Source organism: Mastigoproctus giganteus, chromosome 8, assembly GCF_048544385.1.
Source record: "Mastigoproctus giganteus isolate SK-2022 chromosome 8, ASM4854438v1, whole genome shotgun sequence".
NCBI classification, from domain to species: domain Eukaryota; kingdom Metazoa; phylum Arthropoda; class Arachnida; order Uropygi; family Thelyphonidae; genus Mastigoproctus; species Mastigoproctus giganteus.
Window position 1 is genome coordinate 44,969,995 of NC_143582.1, and position 12,820 is coordinate 44,982,814.

General features: G+C 36.2%; 1 protein-coding gene across 3 annotated transcripts in view; it reads left to right on the forward strand.

The window, feature by feature from the left end:
- The window catches only part of NANS (N-acetylneuraminic acid synthase), a 155,767-nt gene that overhangs the window by 66,013 nt on the left and 76,934 nt on the right, over nt 1-12,820 (forward strand). For all 3 annotated transcript variants that reach the window (XR_016547279.1, XM_090379339.1, XM_090379340.1), the window contains one exon: nt 8,889-9,059. Coding sequence is in view for 2 of the 3 variants with exons in the window: in XM_090379339.1 (XP_090235465.1) it covers nt 8,889-9,059 (171 nt within the window). In the remaining variant the exon portion in view is untranslated. The remainder of the gene's footprint in view (nt 1-8,888; nt 9,060-12,820) is intronic.

Below are 12,820 nucleotides of genomic sequence, written 5' to 3' on the forward strand. Positions count from 1 at the left end.
GGTGGTGATGAGACATTTTTAGGTAGCAAGGAATGGTTCATGTGATTTAAATTTTGAAGTAAGTGCCACTGTGTGAAATTAAGTGGTGAGGCAGCTGCAGCATTTCCTGCAGAGTTTAAAGCCATTGTAGAGAAGGGTAATTATCCTCCTGATTTCATGTTTAATGTTTTAATGTGAGACTGGCCTTTATTGGAAGAAATTGCCGCCGTGAACCTTCATTGCCCATGAAGAGCAGTCTGCACCAGGTTTCAAGGCTGCAAAAGAAAAGCTAACACTTCTGCTTGGTGAAAATGTCTCTAGCACTTTAAAATTAAAACCAAATGTTGGTGTACCATTCACAGACACCACATGCTCTCAAGGGCCTAAACAAAGGCACATTGTAGTCTACTGGAAATGGAACAGGAGGAGGGCTTGGGTGACACAAGAAATATTTTTGAATTGATACACAAACTATTTTTGCCCTACTGTGCTTTTTTTTTTTTTTTTTGTCAAAAAGGATGAATTACCAGCCAAGGCTCTTCTTCTCTTGGACAATGCTCCTGGCCAACCTGCAAATCTTGCTGAAATTGGAACATCTCTGGACGTCAACGTTGTTTACATATCACCAAACACCACTTCAGTTTTTCAATCAATTTGACCAGGAGGTAATATCAACTTTTCAAGCCTATTACCTCTGCCAAAGCTTTGTGGAAATGATGAAAGTTTTGGACAGGTCAGACAAAACTATCAAGAATTATTGGCACTCATTCAACATTTTGAAGGGCATTAATAACATCAACGCTGCTTGGGAGTAAGTGTCAGTGAACTGTTTGAATGGAGTATGGCTCAAACTTCTCCCACAATTTATGCACAACTTCACAGGATTAGAGCCAGTGGAGAACATTGTTGAAGATGTTAGCAGGCTGGCACAAGAGGCGGGATTGGATGAGGTTACTTTTGAAGATGTAACAGAGCTGTTGGATAGCCATGGACAGCAGCTTTCCAGTGAAGACTTGGAAGAATTGGCTAAAGAATTAAGCCAACAGAAGGAAGAGGAGAAAGAAAACAATGAAGAGCCTCCTCTAAAATCTATGAATAAAAGCAATCTACATCGCATCCTTTCAGCCATGGAGACCCTAACTGATGAGCTCTGTGAGACTGATGACAACTGAGAGTGAAGTGCGAAAGTGAAAAGGAGCATAATTGTATTCATTAGCCCTTATTTTGAGATTCTCAAAGAAAAGAAAAGGAAATCTCAACAATCAACACTGCATGCTTTCTTCAAAAAAAGGGAAGATCCTCAACCAGGGACTTCATTAGAGAAGTAAAATCTCTGCATTATGCCGCTGTCAAAAAAAGATTAATGCAGGGCCTTGCACTGGCACTTACAAAAACTTTCAGTCTGGTCTTCGAACGTATCAGAGTAAATGTACAAAATTGAATTTTTTTATTTAATTAAATTTAGTTTGGTTATTTTATATTGTATTACATTTAATTGATTTATATTCATAAAAATATGTTTCTACATTCATAGCATTCATTTCAGAGCTTTAAATATAATAATATATATTACTTATGTGAATTTTGAGAGGGACCTGGAACATAACTCGTTGACTTACATTATATAATTAGGTTAATTTTACACCGATTTTTTTTTTTTTGCAATTCCTTCAGGAACGGAACCTCGTAAACAGAGGGCTACCTGTACGTACATTGTATAGTAAAGCATCATGCAGTCATATCATACAATATATAACATTTACAGAATGTACAGACCTAGATAATGAGAGATGATGAATGAAATAAACAGGAACACTATTGAGGGGAACAAAAGGCTGCTCTTACTAGGAAACTTTCAGTTTTGTAAATTGCAGCATCTGGAGACTAGGCACTTGTTAGAAGATCTGATTGGGGAGTTTAAGGCTTTGAATAGATTTAGCAAGTTCATTGCTGATGGCATCCTTTGTTTTGCTCAGACTACATGCATGAGGAGGGCATAAATTCAAATTGAGGAAGGATGGTTATAGGACAGATGTGCAGAAATTTGCCTTCAGCCAGTGGGTGTTTGATGAACCAACCTTCATCTGGTGTTGTGAAAGTAGGTAGTTTGAATAAATTCAAGGAAAAAAACTAGACAAACTATTAGAGGGGATATATATATATATTTTTGGCTGATGCTCTGTAAGCTTGCTTTCTTGCATCAGTTGCCAGTACTAACATGCATACACACGCACACAGTAACAAATACATGTGTATATACAGGGTGATTCACTACCAGTGCAACAAACTTGCAGGAGGTGTAGGGGGCACAAAGACGAATCGGAATCACATAGCATTGCAGGGTCCGAAATGCCTTCATCATGCAGGACGTTGAATGGGAGGTTGCGTGAACAGCGATCCCGCTGAAGTCAGCATTTGCGAACCATTTCTTGAAGAAACCAAGTAGCAAAAGTCCTCTGGAGTGGATAATCCGCAGGCTCCAATGATTGGACGCGTTGCAGATGGTATGAACTCATTTGGTTTGTTGACAGTATCCTCCATACAGTGGATTGGGAAATACCCAATCATTGGCCTATCGCTCGAGTACTCATACTCGGATTGCCTTCTGCAAGACATAGGACATTCTCCTCATTGTCTGGTGTCCTCATTGTTCATTCTCGATTCATGGTACCTCTCGTGAAACAACCAGTCTCAAGTAATCTTCTGTGCACACGTGTGAAAATCGTATGATGTGGAGCACGCCTGTGCAGGATACGTTCCTGGTACAAGTGCAGAGCGGCGCGCCCATTACAGTCCGCAGCTCCACATGCGAGGCGCATGTCGGCCAGTTCAACGTTTGAATACTCGTCCATCCTACTGCCTTGGGAACTGGTTCACAAATGCTGACTTCCAGCGGGATCGCTGTTCAAGCGATCTCCCGTTCAACGTCCTCTACCGCATGATGAAGGCATTTCGGACCCTGCAATGCTATGTGATTCCGATTCATCTTTGTGGCTCCTACATCTCCTGCAAGTTTGTCGCACTAGTAGTGAATCACCCTGTATAATATTTATTAATATTATATGAGTGGGTCAGAAGTATAGTGAACCAAGTCCAATTTTTCTTAAAGTCGGGCTACAGGTTTACTAAGCCCCTTCAAGTCAATAATTATTCAGTAAAAATGTGGACCGAGTCCTTAGTTCTTTAGCTGGCTGATGGTGCCTTATAATGCTGAATAACATCTGATAGTGTTCATTGTTACAGTGGGCCAATTCCAACTTGAATGAGATTCAGCAGGAAAGTGATCTAAGCGCCCTTGTTTATAAGCATGCAGTTACCTCTCCATAATGTTTGAATCATTGAAAGTGGATTGTTATTGTCAAAATAAATATTATCTAATTAGTTTTAGTTACTGGCATTTGATTCTCTCTTTATTTTTATTGATAGTAATGGAAGAAACTTTGTTTGATAATGAACCATTTTCCAGTGGAAGTAGTAATGCTTACCTACAAAGTATAACCTGCATTTAAAGTGCCCTACAAATACACATGTAAGAAGTGTGAGGCATGGAATATTAGATTAAACTCGGAAGCAGATCCTGGAATTAGGGCACAAATGCAAACTGAAAAACAGCTTTATCTTTCTGAAGCTGACAACATCAGACTTACAGAAAGAGGCTGACACAGTTTCTGACAGTTATTATACTTGCACTTTTGATTTGCAAAAAAAACTCTTGCATTTCCAAAGCTAATCACACCTGCTGCTTATTAGAAGAGAAATTTGTACATATATAATTGTGGTGTCCACCCAATTAAATCTGGACCCTCTGTAATATATGTGTGGAATATTACAGAGTGGAAGAGGAACTCAAGAAATCTGAACTGTTATTACAAAGCATTTAAAAGATAGCACCAGCCAATGTACCAACATTACTTTCTAGTGTGATGCTTGCATGGGGGCAAAACCACAATATAAATGTTGCACTTAATTTACTGAAGTTGTGCAATGACCTTTTTATGGTTGTCAATACAATTGACATAGTATTCACAGTTTCTGGTCACTCCTACCTACCAAATGATGCCGATTTCTAAGTTATAAAAAAGTTTAGTAAGGAATATTCACTGATATATGGCCCTGACAACTGGATTAATATAATAAAAAACTTAAAAGAAAAAACCGTACCATTTAAAGTAGTTGAACATAAGCACAATGCATTTTTGTCATCAGAGCCTCTAGAAAAGGCCATAATCAACAGAAAAAAAACATAAGCAAGGGTCCTGTCAACTGGCTTAACTTTCAGTGGCTGCAGTTTAAAAGAGGGTGTCTCCTCTCAGTATTTTACAAAAACTCATTAAGCGATTTAATGCTGTTTGAAGAAATTGACATACAGAAGGAGAAAATTGGTAGACCTCTGTCTTCATCGGTGCAAGTTAAACAAAATCAACTATACAAAGATCGAAGGCCCATAACAAGTGCAAATAAAGTAGACATGATTTCATTATTGCCTTATATTCCTCCTTGTTACCATAGTTTCTGCAAAAAGTGTTAGTGGAAAGGAACACTGGATCTGCTGAAGTGCCTGAAGATGAGTCCCAAATTATGCACGACTATACGTATGACTAATAAAAGTGGCTACTTTTATCTTTTTGTTTGTGCAAAAAAAATTGCGATTTTAATTTCAGTGATACATTATTTGTTTAAATAAAACAGAATTGATAAAAGAAAAAGTGATATTACTCTTTCATTCAATCCTAAATAATAAAAATAGTTAGTAATAGGACTTTGTATTCTATAGAAGTGGGAACATATTCAAGTTAAAATGAACCAAGTCGTTTTTTTTTTTTTTTTTTTTTTGTTTAAAGTAGTTGATATTATTATTAGTAATATAATTACAATTAGTATTATAATTTATAGTAATTGGCACGTAAGCAAGTATCAGACCAAATTCATTTGGAAACTTGTTTGCATATCAGTTGAATATTGAAAATTTCAAATCTTCTGATTTATGCTTTCAACAATTTAAGACTTGTTGTGAGCTGCCTAACAAAACAATGTCCTATGAAAGGGCATCCCTCAATATTGATGCTACAAAGGAATGGAAGGAGGATTGTTTAAAAAATGTTTTGTTGACATAAAACCAGAATGACATCTTCAGTGCTGACAAAACTTGAGCTTTCTTTTCACTTGCTACCAGATAAAATGCTTACATTTAAAGGTGAAAAATGTAGTAAGAAGAAGGCAAAGCAATGGATTACAATTCTCTTAGTGGCAAACATGTCTACCGCAGAAAACCTTTTTCTCTCAATCATTGGAAAAGCCTGGATGCTTTAAAGCTTTGAAAGATGTTGCCATCTATGTATTGAGCAAACCAAAGTACTTGGCTGTCATCAAAAATCTATAAAGAGTGAATCAGAGTGACATTGATCATAAGGTGAGTGAGGAGAATAGAAAAATTTTGCTGTTTTGTGGATAATTGTGCTTTTACTGTTTTGTGGATAATTGTTGCCAAGTGAATGGTCTGTGTGTGCAATCATTGTTGATTCCTTCCACCTGTTATGAGATCAGTTTTACAGCGAGTTGACCAAGGTGATCCAGTATTTTAAGAAACTGTCAAAGAACTCTATTAAACAAAATTGTACTCTGTCTCAAAAGCAAAATCAACATGTGTAGGCAGTGTATTTATGTGTTTCTGCATGGTATGAAATTGACAAAAAAAGTGAGTGCCAATTTCTTCAAACCTGCTGGATTTGGCACTGAATGATGCAACGAATGAAGCTTCACCACCTCTTCCTCTATTAATTACAAAGAACAATGTGATAATAGCAAAAAAATTTTTGAGGATGTGTATCATCCTCTAACCATAGAGGGAAACATGTTTTGAAGACCACACCAAATTTTCAGAAGTAGACTTCTACATTGCATGTTTCAGAATATTCATGAATAAAGAGAAATAATGAAATATGAAATTTGTAGTAACGAAGAAGAGAAACTTACTGCAGTTGAGCAAGAAGTTTTGTTGAAGGACAGTCATCAAGGATTAGAACTTAAATGTTATTTTATTCAAGTGCAGCCTTTAGGAATTTTGATTGTATATAAAATTAAAGATTTATTTTCAAAGAAATCAATTAGATGTTTTCAGCTCATAACTCATGTTGCCAATAGAGTCCAGAAATATGAGCCAAAATACAGCTCTTCCCTGTAAATAATTTAGTAAAGTATTATATATTCCCTGTAAATATATACTCCATGAATGTCAAAATAAGGTTGACATTCATGAAGTATTGAAACTTTAATCTAATTTGTATACATATGGAAAAGAATCATTAGCGCAAATTTACTCTTTTTACCATCAAGATGATTTGTATATGCTTATGCTATTCAAAGAAGCATTACAACTTCAAATATTAAATACACTCACTATATAACTTTATGAATAAATTTGGCAAATTGTGGACTTAGTTTGGTGAATTCCAAAGACCAAAGACCTTACAGCAGTCGAAAGTCCTACCTCCAAACAGAATTCATAGCTATCAGGTTGCTCAGTTGGATTATTGGAAGAATTACACTAAATATTATTATTTAACTTTAATTTAAATATAATCATATCTGAAGAACCAATTCATCAGCCAATAACGCTATTCAATGAATAAGTTTTTTGAAACAAGTTGATTTTAGTATTTTTCAGTATTACTGAAAGAAAAGAAATAGATATTTTGCAGATCATTTCTGACAATTTTAGTGTGAAAACCTATCAGATGCCATTATTTATGAAGAAAGAAGAATTGATGCACAGTGGTCCTTGGTCAAGAAACCGAAAAGTGCACAAGGAAGCATGAAATGTAACAAGTTTTCCCATAAAATTTTAACATTTCCTCGTAGTAATGAGTGTCAGAAAATATTCTACCAGAAGAACAAAAAAAGAGAGAAAGAGAGAACTTGAATTCATATATCTTTATAGTGCATTTTTGGAAGTGTTCTTGACAGCCATGTATGAAAAGCAGTGCAATTCTTATGAACAAAACTTTGACTCATCATTCCTGAACAAGTGCAAAGTTTACTACAGTATCTTTCTTCATGCAGTCAGCTAATGTCTAAACAACAATCAAAACAGAAACTCAGAGAAATGCTGGGAAAGCTAATGTTTAAATGCATGCTGTACTGGTAAACAATCCTGTAGCTGCATTTTAATATAATGTGTGTTATTAGTGAAATTTAATATGTAGTACAGTGTGGTCTTTAAAAAAACATACTTTTTCTTCTCTCTAAAATTCATCTGTTTTTTTTGGGAAGAAGTCCAGAAAGCAGTTCTGCAAAAACCTGTTTTTCTTTCTGCCTAGAAATACTTAATCTCCAGATTTTTTTGAAATTTGAAAGTTGGAAACTATCTGAATGGATATGTTCCTACTCTAAAATTCAAAGAAATGACAGAAAAAAAAAAAAAAAAAATATATATATATATATATAGTGTGTGTGTGTGTGTGTGTGTGTGTGTGTGTGTGTGTGTGTGTGTGTGTGTGTGTGTGTGTGTGTGTGTGTGTGTGTGTGTGTGTGTGTGTGTGTCAGATGCTGTGTAAGTTAAATTTTAAACTTACACAGCATCTGACAATGTAGTATTCATTTTCTTAACAAGTTAGTGCAGACAAGACATGAAAAGAGTTAGCAAGACAAGAATTTCATGCCTTGATTTAATGTGCTAAAATTTTTTGTTTTTGTCATAGTTCTTGCTGACTGAAATGCTGCAATTATGTTGTAAACATCAGTGCAGAAAGGATAGCTGGACATGAATCTGTGGACTTTCATTGCTTGTAATTTAAAATAATAGACACTGCTCTACACAGATACTAAAAATTAATTTATTAAAGGAATAGCAAATAACAGAACTTTAATTTTAAACCTTGAAAAGGTAACAAAGAGAAATGAACAATATATAATTGCTCCAGGAGTTTACAGATTTAGGGAGGAATGCTTAGCAAATAAATATACATATAATTTAATTTTGAAGGTGGGGGGATGGAGTGGCCATATCTTTGGCCAATCCTTTTTTTTTTACCATACATGGCAAGAACCCAGGTTAACAAAGATAAGAATCAAAGAATTCTTACATTTATTGCAGTCTAAGAGTCAGACTTAAGTTGACTGAGGAAGGTAGAGGACATTTTTCCTTCAGCTTGCCTTAGATGAAGGTTAAAAAAGGATTGACCAAAACATACTTCCATTTCCCCCACCAACTCTCAAAATGAAATTCAGTCTAGTTAAATGTTTATTATGAATTCTTGTCTAAATTTGTAAGCTCCTGGAGAAGGTACCTGCTAGTTCATCTGCTTGATTTGAGCACATTTCTGAAAAATTTTCTGAATGTGCACATATTATTTAGAGTGAAATCACAATGAAAGAATGATTTTTCCATAACCATACTTCTCCAGTTCTGCAAAAATCTATTAGGCAAAATAGTCAAACTTAATACTACTAATGCAAAAATTCATAGTGTCATCCACTAAATTTTTTTTATATTTTTATGAAAAATATTAAAATTTTTGTATGGAAGTAATTTCAGTTGTTTTATTGCAGTTGATTTGAGAGAATTCACTCATAGAACAACTATGAGTGAATATATATTGACACCCATGGTTTGAAAGTTCATTCATGCTGAATTTAAAAAAAACATAATAAATAAATAAATGTAAACTCTCAATGTCACATCAATAGGATTAAAGAAGCTTTAGATGAATGATGAATACTTGCAAAAAAAGTAGATAAAACAAATGGGAGGCAATTTTGTTTTATTTTTTTATGTTTTGTGATGGTCAAAAATACATAATTTTTGCTTCTCTGCATTGTTTTGAAATTTTAATAGTAAATTCCTGGTACTAACTAACAATGTCTTCTTAAAGTATATTTTGAAATTATTATTCGTCCTGTTGAAATTTTAGGTGCTGGAACGGCATTTTACACTTTGTCATAATTGGAAAGGAAGTGATCATGTTGCTTCACTAGAACCAGATGAATTTAAATGTTTAGTTTCATCTGTACGAACAGTTGAAGTGGCATTAGGAACTCCATTAAAATGTCTGAGAGAATCAGAGATCACCTGTTACAACAAGGTAAAATTTCTTATGTTTCTTCCTGTTACCTTTAATGCCATTTTATTGCATTTAATATTATATAATCAGTTTAATGTCAAATATAGATATCATTCAATTATGGCTTTAATATGTGACTCGAAATGGCATGTAAAGTGAGGTGAAAATAAGTCGAAATAAAATATTTTAATCTGCGAAATGTATAAAAGATTAATGTAATGTTTTTATTGTAAATTGTATATTTATACATTATTTATTATGTATAATTAAAATTGCTGTTTACAGTTAAAATACTATTTACGATAAAAATATTAAAAGAAGTGTAAATAAAACCCAGGTTGAAATGCAGCAGCTTTTGACATTTATATTACGTCCCTATCAATGAAACAGTTAAACTGGTTCCATTTTTTATGTGATGCAATCTATATGTGAAATACTGGAAAGAGCTCATTGTAGGTATCAAGACATCCAAGGCTATCGAAGATCACCTTTACTACCATTTTTGGTATTGTATTTCAGATGTGGAGACCTTTAGTTTTTTTAATAATTTTCAGTATTTATTATATCAACTTCACAGGTTGGATGGCCAATCTAATGATATTCCTGTCAAAAGTATATCACTGTTGCTGAACTCACCATTTCAGAATTGCAAATAGCACCTATATCTCGGATTCTCTTTCAGCCTTCTAGTGAGCTGCATGTATTAAATATTGTACTTGCAGTTACTCCAGAAAAATCAAGATAAATAGAATGCAAACCACACTAGTACTGTGCCCCCACACTAGTACTGTGGGGGCATGATTTCCAACATCCCCCTGTATCTTGTGGCTAGAATTGAATAGTGATCAAGAATTCAATCTTGGAAAATAAGTCGAAATGTGAAATGTGAAAAGTCGTGATTAGGGCCAACACCAAGGTTGGCCCTAATCACGATCTCCTGTGCCCTGTCTCTCACATTAATATAATGTTAGCATAGTGTATCCATCAAGGCATATATTATTTTGCTTTCTCTTTGTGCTTGCATTTGACAAAATATATAATTTTTGAACTGGTCCACACACACACATAGGTTTATTAGCGTGTGGACTAGTTCAATTTACTAGTTATTCACTGATATGTTAGTTGTAGGTCATATCAATGAACTAGCATTTTGAGAAAAGGCAGAGCATGATCTAATTCCATTTGTATGGTAAACACAGAAATGAATTGGATAAGGATATCTGAATAGTCATTCAGATATCCTGGTTCATTATTGAGTTCAATAGAGATAGGCCAGTCAAATATCCCTATACACAGACTGTTCAATATCGATATTTGAATGGCCTATCTCCTTTTCAAAGGATCTATTCAAACAGATTATATGAAATAAACCTTTGGGAAGGGTTTTTGCTTTCGTAGAGGTGACTACACTGGTCTAAGACAGCTTTTAAATTTGATACAGTGGGACCAATTGATGATGTTACTACACCAGATTCTAAATGGGAAGCATTCAAGGAATTAATCTTGGAAGCTACTAGACTTTTTGATCCAACTAAGAAATATTGTTCAAGGTTTAGGCCTAAATGGATATCAGATGAACTAATGCTTCCCATTTAGAATCTGGTGTAGTAACATCATCAGTTGGTCCCACTGTATCGAATTTAAAAGCTGTCTTAGACCAGTGTAGTCACCTCTATGAAAGCAAAAACCCTTCCCAAAGGTTTATTTCATATAATCTGTTTGAATAGATCCTTTGAAAAGGAGATAGGCCATACAGGGTGTCTCAAAAATAATGGTACAAACATTTAGGGGAGGTAGGTAACATCTAAAGGAATGTGAATCGCATAGGAACCCATAACCGAAAACGTCACCGTAAGTCAGTACACGGCGCTGTTCATCAGTTCACGAGAGGGAAAATTTCTGGTTTACTCATTCAAGCAGTAGTCGCCGCACGAAGAGCATGCATCATTATACAAACTGTGAGCTGGCAGACATGCACCTAGTGTGTGGATTAGCAGAGGGCAATGGACGAGCCACTCAACGAATTTATGGAGAACACTTCCCAGGCAGACATGTACCGGACCGCCGTTTGTTTGCGTGTGTGCATAAAAATTTGTGCGATTATGGGTCATTTAGAGGTAACAGGAGTAGTGCGGGCAGACGTTCGACGCGAACTCCCGCCATTGAAGAAAGTGTGTTGAATGCCATCCAGAATAATCCTACTACCAGCACACGTGCCGTTGCCTCTGCCTTGAGTGTCTTGTTGCAGTTTACAGCGTGTCTAGCACGACAGTTCCTTACACCCCTTTCATCTCCAAAGGGTTCATTTACTGCTCTCCCAAGATCATCCTGCACGTGTGGCTTTTGCGGAGTGGTTTCTCCAAGAAAGTGTTCAAGACGTGAATTTTCCAGCCAATGTTTTGGTCATGGACGAGGCTTATTTCACTCGGGAAGGCTTATTCAATCAGCACAATGCTCGTGTGTGGGCTCACGATAATCCACACGGTGTGCGCCCCATGTGGCACAACATCGTTTCGCAATAAATGTGTGGGCAGGTATGGTGGATAACTGCTTAGTCGGCCCATACCTGTTACCATCCTGCATGAAATCCACTAAATATTGGATCTTTCTTGAATAAGTTCTACCAGGGTTACTTGACAATGTTCCAGCAAATGTGAGACGCAACATTTGGTTTCAACATGACGGGGCGCCTGCCCATTATGGAAGGTGTGTTCGTGACCATTTGAACAGGCGTTTTGGGCATCGATGGATTGGCCATGGTGGACCCATTTCCTGGTCCCCATGCTCACCTGATTTATCGAGCCTTTATTTCTTTCTGTGGGGGCCCTGAAATCTATCGTGTATGAATCGCCTGTGGAGACGGAAATGGATCTCGTGGCGAGACTCGTCTGCGCTGCTGCCACTGTCAAAGAAACTCCAGGTGTGTTTGACCATGTCCGCCAATCCATGCTGCGTCGGTGTCACGCATGCATCGCATCTCATGGTGGAACCTTTGAGCATCTGTTGTAAGATCATGAAATGCATCCATCTTGTACTCCATTGTTAATATTATGTCAAATAAATGTTTGCCACTAATTACCGTCTTGTGTCATTTCTGCTTGTTGTGCCTCTCCTACTACTTTCTCGTGACGTTTTCGGTTCCTATGCGATTCACATTCCTTTAGATGTTACCTACCTCCCCTAAACGTTTGTACCAATATTAGCCTATGGTAGATATAAGCTAGTCTGTAATCAGTTCATAAAGGAAGCCAGGCAAGCAAAGCTGGATTACGAGAAATCTTTGGAAAAGGATGCAAAGAAAAAAAGCAAAGAGTTCTTTATTTGTGTAAACTCTAGAAGGAAGGGGATGAATCAGATTGGTCCACTTCATATCGATGGTTCAACTGCTCAGGTAGCTAACAAACTGAATGAGTATTTTGCATCAACATTTACACATGAGTTATTCAGGAAGGGAAATGCCAGAGGTGTATTAAACTCTGGCAGTGAGCTAAATTATTTTCTAATAACTGAGAGCAAAGTGGAGGAGAAATTGTTGAAATAAACATAAGAAAGGCACCTGGGGGTGGATGGGATCTATCCAGTTATATTAAAAGAGGCAGCAAAGGGTCAGGTGGTAGATGACTTTCATCAACCGGTGAAATACCACAACTTTGCTTATTGGAGGCTTGAAGTGGTGAAACCCATGTTTAGTCTCTAGAGCAAAGTTTCCGGCATCCCCCCCCATACTTCTCCCTCAACCCATGCACGGTACTAAGTACTATAGGTTTTGATACCTTTTGTGT